The sequence below is a fragment of the Vanessa cardui genome, chromosome 1 (assembly GCF_905220365.1).
Source record: "Vanessa cardui chromosome 1, ilVanCard2.1, whole genome shotgun sequence".
In the NCBI taxonomy this organism is placed as follows: Eukaryota; Metazoa; Arthropoda; class Insecta; order Lepidoptera; family Nymphalidae; genus Vanessa; species Vanessa cardui.
Window position 1 is genome coordinate 14,500,899 of NC_061123.1, and position 16,039 is coordinate 14,516,937.

General features: G+C 32.1%; 1 protein-coding gene across 1 annotated transcript in view; it reads left to right on the forward strand.

The window, feature by feature from the left end:
* LOC124543137 (RING-box protein 2-like) overlaps positions 1-12,623 on the forward strand; it is a 32,666-nt gene extending 20,043 nt beyond the window's left edge. The window contains exon 2 of the mRNA XM_047121245.1: positions 12,316-12,623. Coding sequence (XP_046977201.1) covers positions 12,316-12,497 — 182 coding nt within the window. The 3' untranslated portion in view covers positions 12,498-12,623. The remainder of the gene's footprint in view (positions 1-12,315) is intronic.
* The last annotated feature ends 3,416 nt before the right edge of the window (positions 12,624-16,039 follow it).

The following is a 16,039-nucleotide window of genomic DNA, read 5'->3' on the forward strand; positions in this document are numbered from 1 at the left end:
GAATGTATAGATAAATCTTTTGTGGATTATTTATAGGGGAATATTTTTGCATATAATTTATTATTTCGAAAATAATAACGTCACAGTTTTGGTTTATTTCCGAGACGCTGCGATAAAAGATAATTTATTATCACATTAATGTGCAGATGCTTATGTGTCACGCGTCTCACTTAAACAGGAGTGTCTTATCTTATCAATGAATACAGATAAAATACTGATTAAAAATTTCCACTTGAGAGGAAATAAAAATTACAAAACATCACACTACCGTTACGTACTCTATGGACGATTTATATGTGCGGTTTTTGCATGGTTATGCTTTTTGTGGCTGGAGAATGCAGTGACAGCTGAAAAAAAAACAAATAATATTCATAAGTATAAATTAAATATAGAACTGTTGAAAATTACCATTGAAAACTATTGAAGGAATGGTACAGAAATAAATATACATCCGATTGTGAAAATGTAAAATAAAGGCTATTAGGTACTGGTTTCTTGGGTTTTAGATTTTGTAAAAAACATATTTTTTATCTCTTTATACCTTATTCAGGAGCTAGTGCTCTTTAGCTCTTTAGAAATCGTCACTTTACATAAATGATTTTATTTATACTTTTGCCCCGGTTCGAATCTGCAAGTATGTATTAGAATTAAAAAGCGAGTAGGTTTCATATGCCACCTTTATTTTGTGTCAACAAGCATAAATTTGCGCAAATTCGTTTTTATTAAATTTTTGCTATGGCCAATCCCTCAAGAGCGCTTGGTATTTTAATATTGTAAAAACTGTTCACAGCTAATTTCTCTTGAAGGAAAACTACCAAAATTGTATATCTGAAGCTATTCTCAACAACAAATAAAAATAATACCCCGCTGTACACCACTTTCTTCTTCTGGAGTTTTCTAAGTTTGCATAAATTTTCTGAAATTCTTGTATAAAATTAAAAAGCCAGTAAATGTTCTAATGCTAGACTTCTATTCGAGAAGCTGAATCCATAATGCTTCTCTAATACGTGTTGGTGGGTACATATGTGGCCGATTTTCATCTGATGCACGATGAATATTAAGTAGTGTTTGAAAGTGCAATATTCTGTTGAGGTTCTCGTATTCCAACCAGCGGATCAAAACATCTTTATAGTCTTAATATATATGACAGATAGAACGTTAATTTGTACGTCTCAAACTAACCAAGACGACGTATGGCCCGAGAGTCGGTCAAGGCATCTTTGTATTAAATTGATTTCGTATATAAATAACACCTAAGTAAATGTTTAGTTAAAGTTACAAATGTAAATTGTCAAGTCATTGAAAATATCTTTGAAAAATAACTAGCATTTATATGTTTATAACAGGAAATAATTTTTTTGTAATAATATTATAAAAATACGTTTGTAGTTTTTTTTTTTTTTTTAAATATTATTTACACCTAGTAAATGTATATAAGAGTAAGCCTGATAGTAGCGCCAATAACAGAAAAAGTGAAAGGAAACCGCTTATGTATGGACATGTGAGGCGCAGAAAGGAAAAATACGTTACTAAAAAGTGATGAGCATGAGCGATGAGGGAAGGAAGGAATGCTTACCTGATGGATTGTGTGAGGAGGGAAATGAGAAACATGGTTGTGAATGAACAAATGACGAATAATAGAAAATATTGGAAGAAAAAGAGATGCTGCGCTGACACTTAATAGATTGGAACACAAGCAAGGAAAGAAAGAAATTTAAAGCGTATATACTAAAACAATAAAATTATGTGTTTGTGAAATGGAATAAATGTTATGTACTAAGACAATTCGTATCTTATATACTACAATCTTCATGAAAAGGTTTACTACTCAAATCATAAACGAATACTCAGGTATAGTGTTAGTGTTAAGCAGTGAAAAGTTTTGTAAGAGCCCTTCGGGAGCACCTCACCTATATTTCAAGACTGACCATTCTAGGCGAAGGACCTCCCCATTACACGTTGCCTGGGTTTTCTTGCAATCCCTGTAACCTGGGTAAGACAAAGAAAGGCGTGGCCAATACATTGTTTTTTTACACCAACGACCGATGAGTAACAGAATATTTTACTATCATTTAAATAGTTGGTCTCTGTTTACAAAGCCAGTGTATGTAATAAAAATTGTTTAATATGTATCATTGTTACAAAATAGTTCAGTAACGTGCATAATGCATAATGACGTCGGGGAGTTGGCTGTAGATTCTCAGGTGTCAATGTCCGTCCTTAAACATTCTTACACTTACATAAGCTGGAAGGTCGGATAGCATCATTTAACAAAAATTGTAATTGGTGTTGCACAGTCAGCTTGACCATGAAAATGTAACGCGATTTTTATTATTTATTTTTTTAGATACGATGTTGCTTGTGGCTTCATTTTCTAGATTCCACTTGGTGGTAGGGCTTTGTGCAAGCCCGTCTGGGTAGGTACCACCCACTCATCAGTTATTCTACCGCCAAATAACAGTACTTAGTATTGTTGTGTTCCGGTTTGAAGGGTGAGTGAGCCAGTGTAACAACAGGCACAAGGGACATAACATCTTAGTTCCCAAGGTGGGTGGCACATTGACGATGTAAGGAATAGTTAATATTTCTTACAGCGTCATTGTCTATGGGTGATGGTGACCACTTAGTTTAGTTTAGTTTATTCTTTTATTGTACACCACACAGTGAAATAAAAAAATACAAATGACAAAGATATGGCCTAGATATAACAGGCGTACAATTTTGGCGACCTTATCGCTACATAGCGATCTCTTCCAGGCAACCAACAGGTGTAGGATAGGTCATAGAATATAAGGTGGGTGGTGCTCTACTAATAAATAAAATAATATGAATCTATTAATAAAACTATGAAATAAATATAAATATAGAATACACAAATTATATATACCACCACTTACCATCAGGTGGCCTATATGCTCGCCCGCCAACCTATACCAGTCTCGCGCAGTCACCAATTTGTGGTGATCTGTTTACAAATAATGTCGTGCTCGAAGTTAATCTCGTATGAAATGACACATGTCATCTCCTTGAAACGAGGCCCAGCTTTCGAATATTCATTTGCTAACTACTCGCTACTTAACGGTACATTTTTGAATATTATCCGTTCGTAAATCCTAACTGATATTATAATTGCGAACGTGAGTTTGTTTGTTTCGCGTTTTAACTGATCAATCGATCACTATGAAATTTTGTATACATGACTTAGAGGCTTAGGAGAACAGGGTACGTAACACCTGACACAACCCCGAACCCCTTCCTTACACGCTGGTGAAGTCGCGGGCGAAAATAAGTAAGAAAAGAAAGCATAGTTGAATTCATTTATTTATCATACCGTTATTTTTCAACTTTCTTACATATTTGCCTGTATGAAATTAGGGCTGTATGTTCTTTTTAATATTATCGATAAAACATGATAAGTTGAATCAATATTGTCGAATTATTTATTTGATAGCGTTTTTTATGATCGTAAATATTATTCGATTTATTTTTTTATAGATTGATGCAATGAAATGGTAACAGTTATCATCATCAGACAATATTCAAGCTCGATTTTGATGTTATTCCAAAGCCTTCAAATGATATTGACGCGTTTCACGCTGTAAACGGTAACGTGACACGCAAGCGGTTAAGTTATTTCTGAAACATTTTATATTTAGTCGTTCTATTATGCAGCTGTTTTTATGTCTAAGATTTATATTAATACTAGTAGTCGCCCGCGACTTCGCTCGTGTTTTAGGGTGGTGGTTATCATGTGTCAGGCAACAAAACTAGCCTATGTCCAATATTGGATTTTAAATTTGCTGCATACCAAATTTAATCGAATAAGGTTCAGCGGTTTGGTCGTGATAGAGCGTCAGACAGACAAACAGAGTTAGTTAAACTTTTAAAATAATGTTATAGACGAAGGTGTTTTTATATCTGATACATATTAAAATAGCTAATCCTGTGGCTTTATCCATAGTATGTAAAACTTAACCTATAACACATAAAACTTATAGACTGCACTAGAGGGGTGAATTGCAAAAGTCTTTATCCTTCCCCAGAATCTATTTCATACCAAGTTTCACCTAAATCGGTTCAGCAGTTTTAGTGTAATGAGGTAACAGGTATAGTTTATATTCGCATTTATACAATTAGTATAGATAACATACTGAAATAATTCGACTATATTCTAAGCGTAACAGGAAAAAGTCAAATAAACAACTTTTGACGGTAAATCGACGCGATATCATTGGTAGGTAGCTTGACTAATCCATGATATTCACTATGGATTTGCGAAGAAATTACTGTTTGGATGACGGCGAAACTGTTATCGGAATATTGGCGGTAAATATCAGTGGAAATAAAGAAGAAGAGCTGAGATGGCCCAGCGGTTAGAATGCGTGCATCTTAACCGATGATTGCGGGTTCAGACCTAGGCAAGCACCACAGAATATTCATTTGCATAATTTATGTTTATAATTCATCTCGTGCTCGGCGGTGAAGGAAAACATCGTGAGGAAACCTGCATGTGTCTAATTTCTTCGAAATTCTACCACATGTGCATTCCACCAACCCGCATTGGAACAAAGTGGTGGAATAAATTCCAAAACCCTCTCCTTAATGGAAGAGGAGGCCTTATCCCAGCAGTGAGAAATTTACAGGCTGTTACTTTACTTTTTATAAATAAATATATATTGATCAGAAACTCTTAGTAGTGCACAATATAGCAAATATATAATAGAGTTATTAGCAAATAACTTGAAATACGTGAATCTTAGATTTGTTTGTGTTTTTATTATTTTATAGGTTAGTTTAAGACTTACTCCAGACTTACGTGTATATCGGCTGTTAAGTTAAAAAGTGTTTTATCTCTTTCTGACATTATTGATATGACATGGGAAAGTGGGACGCAGCATTATTTTACTAATCACGTATTATAAGTAAAGTTGTTCGTTTTTAAATATTTTTTATTCGAACCTACGCCAACTGTATTATAATACATTCTTAATTACATTGAAAATGTAATTGTCATATTTTTTATTTCAGTTATTCTTATATATTAGATATTTCAATGTGCGTGAAATGATGAGAATTATATATACTTAAAAATGTAGGGGAGTATCTTCGCGAATACATGTACATATATTTTTTGTACTATCAATTTGGTTTGGGTTACAAGCAATGCTGTCTTCTTCTTCCGTATTTCAAATCAAATACATTAGAAAGAGACAAATAATTATTTATAAGTCAGGTTTTATTTGTTTTGTTATTAAATTCATCCTATTATATATCTTAATATAAATTAAACATTACATGATCAATTTTCAATACATCAGCTTAATGGCATTCTTCAAATTACAAATGCTATATACGGGCGACATGAAATACCTTATTGAAAATTCTCTTACACACACACACACATGCAAAGTGTCCCACGATCATGCGCAATATGGGACATGCAATTACAAGAATACATTATTTTTTTCAATTAAATACAACAACGCATTAAATAAGTTTTTAAATTAAGATGGTTATTTTTATTATTACAGTTATTAAAAACGGGATGTTTACCATGTTTTATTATTTTTGTTTGACCGACATCTATCCGTAAACTTCAGTCTCATGAACAAGACATTTGTAGATAATGATGAAATATCGAGCGCCATCAATTTAAAAAAAATGGGGTAAATATTCCGTTCTTAATAACTGTAACGCTTTATATATCTTAAAAACGTTTAAAATGGCAACATATTAATTAGTTCGATTTTTAAAATTATTTAAAATAGTTTCAATCTTCATTTGTCAACACCACAATGCAGAGAAGACACACATATTTTATTTGAGATTAATTTAAAAAAAGAAACTGTTACTTCCATAAAATATTTTTGTGTACACGCAAGATACGTACATGGATGCCCCTTTAATTCGATTCATAAGATTAGAATTATGGATGCGCCAAGGTTTTAATGGAAAAGTACTGGTTGAAATGTGCACAAACCAACGGTGTGGCGAGGCTGCAGGTGTCGCCAACATTTACTGGTATTTTTTAAACGCATTACCGGCCTATAACATTTTTCCAATTCACTTCTTTTTAGTTCTAAAATCAAAATAGTTTCCATGAAAATTAATAACATAAACAAAGAGGTTTTATTGAAAAATATTGTTCCTCCTCCTTATTAGCTGAAATTTATTCAAACGATTTCAACGTGTGTTAACAATGGTGTGTGATGAATACAAATTTAGCAGTTGATGTAATCATAGTTATCTGCAAAAATAATCGAGTATCATTGTTTATGTTTTCAGTAAGGTTTGATACAACTGACGAGCCTGAATAATTCTCAAACACAAACATGTATTCCTCACACAATTACAACATTTTACAATGTGTACAGTGCACACACACATGTGCTTGTGTACGTATTTAGGTGCATGTTCTTGTGTGAAAGTATAAATCGTGGTTCCTTCGATATTTAATATACTCGAACCAAATTGTCTCAATGCGTGTACAAGGCAAAAACAATTTCATTTGTGACATTAATAATTTAATCCAAGCAAGCTCGCTATGATTACCATCTGCATAATGACTTCATTTAAAAGTAGAACAACTGACGCAGCTTATTAAAATTAGAACATTATTTTGGTACATTCCTAAAATGGCCTATCCTAAAATGATAAAATTCAATTTAAAAATGGAATTTAAAAAAAAAGGAACTATAAAATACAATTTTTGATGTATTCTATACAATGTTCTGGTGCATTCAATCGATATAAAAATAAATACATAGTGACGGCGCGGTATAATATTTTATTCTATTAATAAACGTTCTAGATCAATCACCTTGCTTGCATTCAAGACGGGCCATAGACATAAAGATTGGACTCAGCGGTGGCCTTACAAAATCGAACATTTTCTAGAAAGAGACAAAGCTAGTGTACTATAGTGACCCAAGACGAAAGCCTGTCACGTGGATGAAATCATAATTCTAGAAATAGACAACCACTGACCGCAGGATCGTTCTGTCTTCCTCGCACTTTACCGTCCGTATTTAGTTAACTATTTGCCGACGTGTGGCCGACGGATGCTTCAGCAACTGTAAGGCTTAACTCATTCAAGTATTTCACATTTACGAAATTATTTTCATCATCGCCTGCGCTGATTAACTGTGTTATATGAATAGTTTCTTATATTCTCTAGTTACAAATGAAAATGCAATCTTTTAAATGTGAAACTTCATAATGGCATGACTCGTATGCCTTGACAGTAAATGACATGATACTCATATGCTGTTATACACACTCTACCATCATTCAATTAATCATCATTTATTTATTAGATTTAATAAAATAATTCTTACATTAACCATAAATTTCGATATTACTCAACAGACGGACATATAGTCACGGCCACATAAATTTTTTGATGGTATTACCAGTCCGGAAATGATTTCAGTATATAGTTAAAATCACACACCCATATACTCGCCGTCACACACACATACACACCGTCATATATACACACTCACATTTCTCGGTATCCATATAATAAAACAATCTAATGTTGTTTAAAGAGCAAATTGTAGTTTTAGAATGACGTCAAATACTTAGAATATACATGTGATTGCTATTTGTATTGTGGGTAAATATTTGAAAATACACTTAGAAGGTTCCATACGTTTCGTAAAAACAAAACGAAAACACTCTGATACGGTTAATTTTTCGTGACAACTTATTTGCTAAATCGTGCATCCTTATCGGTTGTACATAGAGTCGTTTGCTTTATCAAAATTATTCAGAATCAGAAGTTCAAAGACACTTGCGATGTGAAAGTCGGTCCTGATTCCTGACCCCTTCGGCGATTGTCGTCTCTACTCCTACACAAGCTTCAATGGAAGATAATACTAGTAATAGCTTGAAAGCAGGCATAGACTATGCCTTTCTTTTTTAATTTTTCCTTCTTTTAATAAAACAAAAAAGAGGCGTGTTCTAATGAGCCCGCCTGTGAAGTATTATTTCGTCTGCGTAATTAACAAAGGTTTTCTGTTGATATGAAATAATAAATTACATAAAAATAATTATTAATTTTTTTGGTTAATGTAATTTCTTCTTTTTCAACCGTACCATACTTTACAATTTAAATTTGTTGTAATATACATACTTATAACATATATACGTCGTAAAATAATAAAAGTTGTTAATTTGTGTATATCGAGCGGCTTGACATGTTAATTGGTTGTTTGCAAGCAAATTCATCGTGTATGTTTTACTTGTTATTTTCATAAAAAAGTACATGAATCTTCAATGAAATAGACATTGTCAAAACGTAGAATATTGTAGTTAATAGCGCACATAAAATGTAAAATAATTAGAAATAGAAAACTACATATGTATGATATTTTTATAATACGTAATCTTCAAGATGTATAAAAACATATTTTTAGTATGCTTTCGCTTTCTAAGCGTAAAAAGCGCTTTGTTGACTTATGTAAAAATCTCTATTGACAAATATGCCTATATGGTTTTTGAAAAGTTTGTTTTTTATTTTTCGATGTAGAGTTACAAGTATCAAATGCAGTTGATACGATATTGATTTCAATTTTATTATGATTTTTTTTATTATCAAGGCGCGAATTTTGAGATTATGTTACCATTATATATTGACCTTTGCCACAACCACTTGTTAATAGCACATCAATATTATTATTGTCTGGTTTCAGCTTATTCTCACTCCGTTCGTATTATTTTGATCCTTTTAATGATTGACGTAAATTATATAAAAAAATATGTATTCGTTACATAAAACGTTTATGTATCATATTTCTAGACTATTTCCTGCGTCCGAAAACAAACAGAAAAATGTTTGATGAATGTTCTGCGCCAATCATAAAACACCGGACGGAGTTTTCGCATACCTCAAAATAAACGTATGCAGTATGACGATGTATTGGTTCATTTATCGATGTACTCAATGTTAGTAATATGCTAAAATAACTCTTTTCTATGTCTTTTTATATTCCACTGTCAATATTGTTGATGTGAAACATTTATAAGCACGCCTTGGTATAATTTCCTCCTCCTATGCCGTGACGGCATATACCATGACGCTATCTTATTCTACCTCCCCTATAGTTGAATGATGAGTATACTACATAAATTAAATGTTAAAAAAGGAAGGGTTCAATGTAACTATGTACAATTATTTGTCTTTTTTTTACAATTTCTAAACGTCATTTTAACAAACAAACGAACACTATACACGAAAAATTCTTCGTCTCAAGGATATTTCGTTTTCTGTTATTTGATACACGTAGGTATGTAAGACAAGCTTCTGAAATATTTGGTCTTTGTTATTAGGAATAACTCATTTAATTAAAACGTTAATATATAAAGTAACTTATTTTAAGTCTCCTGTAAATTAGGAGTCGCTCAAGGTTCATTCTTGGGCCATTATTATTCCTCATTTTTATAAATGACTTTGCTTATATGTTAGGTAATTAACGTGATATATACTCCTCCTGAGTTTCCTTAATATGTTTTTGTAATAAGACTGTAGCATTTGCGGTTAACAAAAAAAGTATATTAACTGACGTAGACCAAGCTCACTAGATATATTTTATTTACTTCCTCAGTACGTATGTCGTATGATATTTTATAGTTGAGTATAATGCAATGGTAATCGATACGATCTTCGTTTTGCATAAAAGGCCTTATAACCTTCGCCCTAACCTTTTACTAAGGGGTCGATTTAAGAAAATATACTGAAATATTGTCGCATAATTCTATGTAGCTATATCTGTTTTTCACTTAAGGTACTTCAGATAGGTTAAAAATATTTACGTATATTATATTATTTACTTGCATAATTTATGCAAAGACATAATACCTGTTGAACAGATAATATAGTGTGATGAAAATCATACGAAACAAGCGATCTGCCCCGGCTGCGCATGGATGGAATTAATTATCTCCTATAGAGAAGTGCGCCTAGCAAAATAATATTTAATGCCAACTGCACACAATCGTTTAACTGACACTGGAAAAATTTATGTATTTATTTTATAAGTTTTATTTTTTAATAGATATGGTATTTATGAGAAATATGAATACTTATTTTATGGTGATACATAGATAAAATGTGACCATGACTTATGGGTTTAAATTTAGCTACATGTAGCCAAGGTGAATATTTTATTGTTACATCCAAATATTATTAGACCAAGTTTCGCAGTATTGTATATTTACCTGAATAAGGATTAATAATTATTTTGAGAACGTTGCTTCTCAAATAACTTATAGCTTTTGAATACTTTGTAATGGATGAAAATATTATGAATGTACTTTAGAATATAGAACCATATTCAACTATCGCGGACTTTTTAAGACTCAAAAAGGTTAAGTCGTTGTAAGTACTGTAAACATTAGAATAAAGTTTATTGCATAAAACCTTTATGAAAGAAATTTGCATCGAACATCTCATATGTAATTCAATAATCTATAAATAAAATGAAAGTGTTATTCAAATTACCTGTTTTTCCTCGACTCGACGATCTTTTTAATTTATACCCCTATTACTAAAATAATTGTAGGCGATGCAGGCGATAGTAATTACCGCGGCTTTCGAAGGTCGTCGCCCTTAGGTGTTGTACGTAAGTACTGTCTCTGGGTCACGGGCGTTAATTTAAACCGCTTATTACCGGTTTTGATTTTTACTTTCTGACTTAAGATAAACGTAAAGAAATGTTACTTATACCTTCCATTATAAAAACAAAATAATAATATGTACAAAATTTTGACAGGGATTTAGTATATTATATCACTTTATTACTGTTATTATAATTTAAAAAATGCCAGTTATATTGTATAAGCTAGGCTTTCCTCACATATTTAAAATTACCTATGGATAATTTTAATTACAGAGTTACACGACTGCTCCAAATTACTAAGTGAATGATATGTCTTATTATGATAAATGCATATCATTGTTATATTTATTTTGATAAGAATTAAAACTGGGTAACTAAGGAGTTGCCTAATAATACCGCCACATATGTTTATTGTACAAAGCCAGTATTGAAATCAACTATCCTCTCTTCCAACTATTATAGTCATAGTCCCAAAATAAACAGCAAATAGCATATAACACAAGCTTCCGTTTCCTTAAGCCTGTTTTGATGTGAAAGTTATTTATCGATAAAATAAATACCTAATTCAAATAAATTATTATTATTATTGAAAGACAAATAATATAATTCATAATAATTATTTTCAAATTAAGTTCGATAATTGTATAACTATTTAAACACTTTAAAATATACACATATAATTGTAGAATACACATAATTGTCATATTGACATGTTTATGTTGCATTTCTGCATTAACAATATTGTTTGCGAAATGCATAATGCACATTTAAACAACTTAACGATGTTTACTGCAATCTTAAGTGAAGTTTTTAATTAGGAATTAAATTATTGTTTAAATAAAACGCAGTAGAATATAATATAAGTTTTAATTGTCGCGTTGTCCAACTATTAAAGTGGAAATTTTATAATGCAATGATGTCGTCTTTCGTGACTGATATCGCATTTGTATTTCAGAATAATTACAAACGCAAATGTCATTTAATTTGCATTTTATGTATATAGATATGAATATATATTAATAAATATATAGTAACTTCAATTATTGTATTCTAAATGCAAACAAATAAAGCCTGTATGCATATTTGCTACATAATGTTTGTTTCCGTGTAATAATAGCAGGATTGGTGTATAGAACGCAAGATATCATTTTCTATTTGGTCTAGTACCTAAGTCGTGCAATTAGCTCTGCCTTCTGAATCATTTTAACATCTAACAAAGAAAAACATTAAACAATATACACCACCTCTGTCTTTTGTTATAAAATACGTAATACATATAAAATATAAACCAAAAATAAACAATTTCAAATATTATTAACACATTCATTCTCTTTTTGAGGTCGCTTAATTTAGTTTATGGTTTTAAAAATACAAATTAAAACATATAGATAGGTAGATCTATCGTCGGGTTATCAGCAATATGAAAGAACAATTAAAAATATCCTTACTCTAGCTTGCTTCTAAATTTTCAGTTGATGATGTTGCTGAGTCTCGTAAAATTACATAATATTCAAATTACAGTAATTACATTACTTGTTGTCTTGATTTGATACACTTTTATAACGTTTTGCTTAAAATTTTAAATGTTTTCTCATTTTTATGTAACCCACTAGAATGTAATAAAAATAGTACTAAAAAAAGTGCATTCCGATGTTAAATATAAACATTACTATTTATATAATTTTGTTCACAGACGCCTGTCTCAGATGCCAGGGCGAGAGCAAAAAGGACTCGTACGGCAAGCAAGATTGCGTGGTCGTCTGGGGCGAGTGTAACCACAGCTTCCACTTTTGCTGCATGTCGCTCTGGGTAAAGCAAAATAACCGTTGTCCACTGTGTCAACAGGAGTGGTCCATTCAACGGATGGGCAAATAAAAATTGTCCATTGTGATGTAACAAATAATTTCCAACTTTAAGCATGCTTCATATTATTTGTCTCATACATTGTAAATATTTTTTTGAATTACAAACTAACTGATCAATAAACCACTATATATAAAAGTAATGTTTTTTATTGAGGCAGTGGATTGACTTAATGTTTAAAATAGACAAGTATTTACTCTCGCGAAGTCTAGAAAAACCTTGCTTGTAGTTGAGGACCGAGGTTACTCACTTATGTGGTACTAAAAATAGCAGGGTTCTGCATTACACGTGGTACATCATCAATCTACTGACGACGGTTTGTAAAACTATGTTACTCGATAACAACATAATGAATACAAGACATATACAGACAATACTATTAGATCACGATAAACAAACGTTGGTCGACTTTATGTACCCAGCTTATTATACATCTAACATACTGGCAAACAGGTAAAGCTATTTATGATTATAATATTATTTACTAAAAACACGAGAAAGGTCTATGTATGTATTAGGTACTTCTAGTCATATTGGATGGAAATGTTTAAAAACATATGTCAGTCAAATTAGTCATTGACTAACTTTTTACGTGGAGCTAAGTGTCATCTATAATTTGGATAAAAGAATGTTTTTGGTCTAAACTTTTGGTGTTGAAAATTACAAACTAGTAAATTTTGGGGAACTTTATTATGATTTTTGAAATTTACCATCTAATTGGTTTTGATAGAAATATTAATAATTCCTAAATCATTTCATGGGCTATCAAACTTCGGTATTAAGATATTATGTCCCTTGTGCCTGTAGTTACTTACCCTTCAAAAAGAACAATACTAAGTACTTCTGCTTGTAGTGGATCCACCCAAGCGGGCTTGTACAAAGCCGTAACACCAGTACCTCTTCTATTTGGAATAATATTATTATCTTCCCTATCTAAGACTGCTAATTTGACATTTTAACCGGCGTAAGGCGGCCGTTTACTTTACAAATATGTAAGACAATTAATAATAATTTGTCATTTTTTAAACTGTTCTGATCTGAAGATAACATTGTTTTGCATGTTATCCATTTCTTTAAAAATAGCATCAGCTTGTGACGCGGTGAAAGACTATTTGGAAATGTCAAATATTGACTATTCAAGAACATTTGATAAGATTTACAGTGTTCAAAAAGTAACCTTATGTCTAGTAACAATAAAATACGAAAAAGATGGACCGATTTTTATACGGTAAGTTGTTGTGTTATTTTAAATTTGTAATCAGAATAAAATTACATTATATAAATGTAAAATAGAAAGTATTTCGATCATTCTTAGTTAAGGAATCTACCAGTCGGTATTGGAGCAGTGGGGTGAAATAAACTCCAAATCTTCCTAAAAGGAGATGAGCCCTTAGCCCAGCAATGGAACACTATCGGGAAATGGAATAGAAAGTGGTAAGTTTAAAAAAAACAATAAAGACCTTTAACAAATCACCGAAGAAGTCCTCTGGTTTTTGGAGATGGTGGCAGTTCTCAAGTGAGGACTACAATACAAAAATCTGTGCCCATGAGATGAGAACTAACGGCTTTGCGTATTTTCTGAAGTACAGGATTGCTTGACAGCTTGTAGACTTCCAGCAGTTACAGATAAATTTCCTTCGAAAAAATCTTACCGCTTTATGGACACAAACCCTGGACCTCGAGATCTATGGCCTTATAAGCTGGCCAATGGACTAACAAGGCGTCAAACCAGTACTGCAGGTATCACTGTATTTAGTCGCACTACGCTTATAAGTTATGACTTATTGATAACGGAAGTCCACAAACAGCAATACATCATGATTGCCGTGTGATAAATATTGCTCGTCTACAGTGTTTATATTCGCATAATTGAATACATGGCAAACGCGTCGACAAAGGAGCGGAAAATCAGTGGGATCTGCGTTCCTCTTGACTTTGCATAATGAACATCTGTTGAAGTTTTAAACGATACAAATATGTGAGAAGTATTGATGGTTTTTTTTTATTACTACAACACCTCCTCCCCCCTTGAGGAGAAGGCTTGGAATATATTCTACCACGCTGTTCCAATGCGGGTTGGTGGAATAATCATGCGGCAGAATTTCTATGAAGTTAGACACATGCAGGTTTCCGGACGATGTTTTCCTTCACCGCCGAGCTCGAGATAACTTTTAAACACAAATTAGGCACATGAATATTCAGTGGTGCTTGCCTGGGTTTGAACCCGCAATCATCGGTTAAGATGCACGCGTTCTAACCACTGGGCAATCTCGGCTCTTACTATAAAAAAAAAAACTCAATTTGATATCCGAAGTTTGCTTGATTAATTTTAAGATTAAAACGCTTCGACACTTGATCAATTATATCAGTTAGCCTTCGATTAGGAACCAGTGTCTTCTAAATTAGTGTGCCAATTTGCTCAAAAGCTTGGGGTACTTAAATTGACTTGCCGATAGATGCAACATAAAAAGTTGTCTTATTTGTCTAGTGTAGAAATTGTTGCGTGTTTATACACAGGACAACTTCTACCGGGTACTGTCAATTTATTTACTTACGTTTACCTCTTCTAACTCACTGCACAATGCTTAGGTACATGTCGTCTGAATTGATGAAGTTTTTAATGAATTTGATGTAATAGCCCAAGTCTCTTTAATTTCTACGAAAAAATATTTTTTCGATTAACCTCTTCCATTTTGATTTTCTAATACAATACTATTCTACTCATCTTTACGTACGTATTTTTACGTATATCGACTTTAATTTAATTGAAAAGTTCTGAAAATAATTTCAGCGTTCTTCAATACGTCATTTCTTCACAACTTCATATCAATTACTATAGTTTATTCTAGAATCTGACCCAGAATGTTATGTCATTTCAAGGTCTAAGTTGTTTAGTTACCTTCAATCGTGTCATCAGAATAGGCCATGCCGTATTCAATTAATCTACAACATATTCCTGTATTAGCAAACGCTTGGCACATTTTTGAATTCAAACACTAAACATTTTGTAAGACAAAATTGTTACGTAGAATTCAACAACTATTTATTTCGAGTAAAGAAAAGATTAATAATTCAATATAAATATTGAAAGACTTCAGAAGGTTTTGTATCAAATAAAAAAAATTATATTAAAAGATTTCAAATAAAATATTGTTATATTAAAAGAGCCCTTTTTACTCAATACATATGTAACAATAATAACATTTTTTTACAATCTTTCTCTGTATGTTTGTTCCGGTTAATCTCTAGAACGGCTGGACCGATTTTGACGGCACTCTCACTGGTAGATAACTGATATAATAAGGAGTTACTTAGGCTACAATAATATTTTCTTTTTGTTAAATTCAACGATAATTACCGCATACAACGTGACGGGTACAGCTAGTCTACATATAACAAAGAACCTTAAAGACATCTTGCGGGCCGGCATACATGACGAGGTGACTAGTGCAGCTCATTCTTGGTGTGCGTACTAGGCGTCTCCACGTTTGGACTCCATTTCCACTCATCATCAGGTGGAGTGGAGTCATCACCCGAATAATATAAAAAAGGTA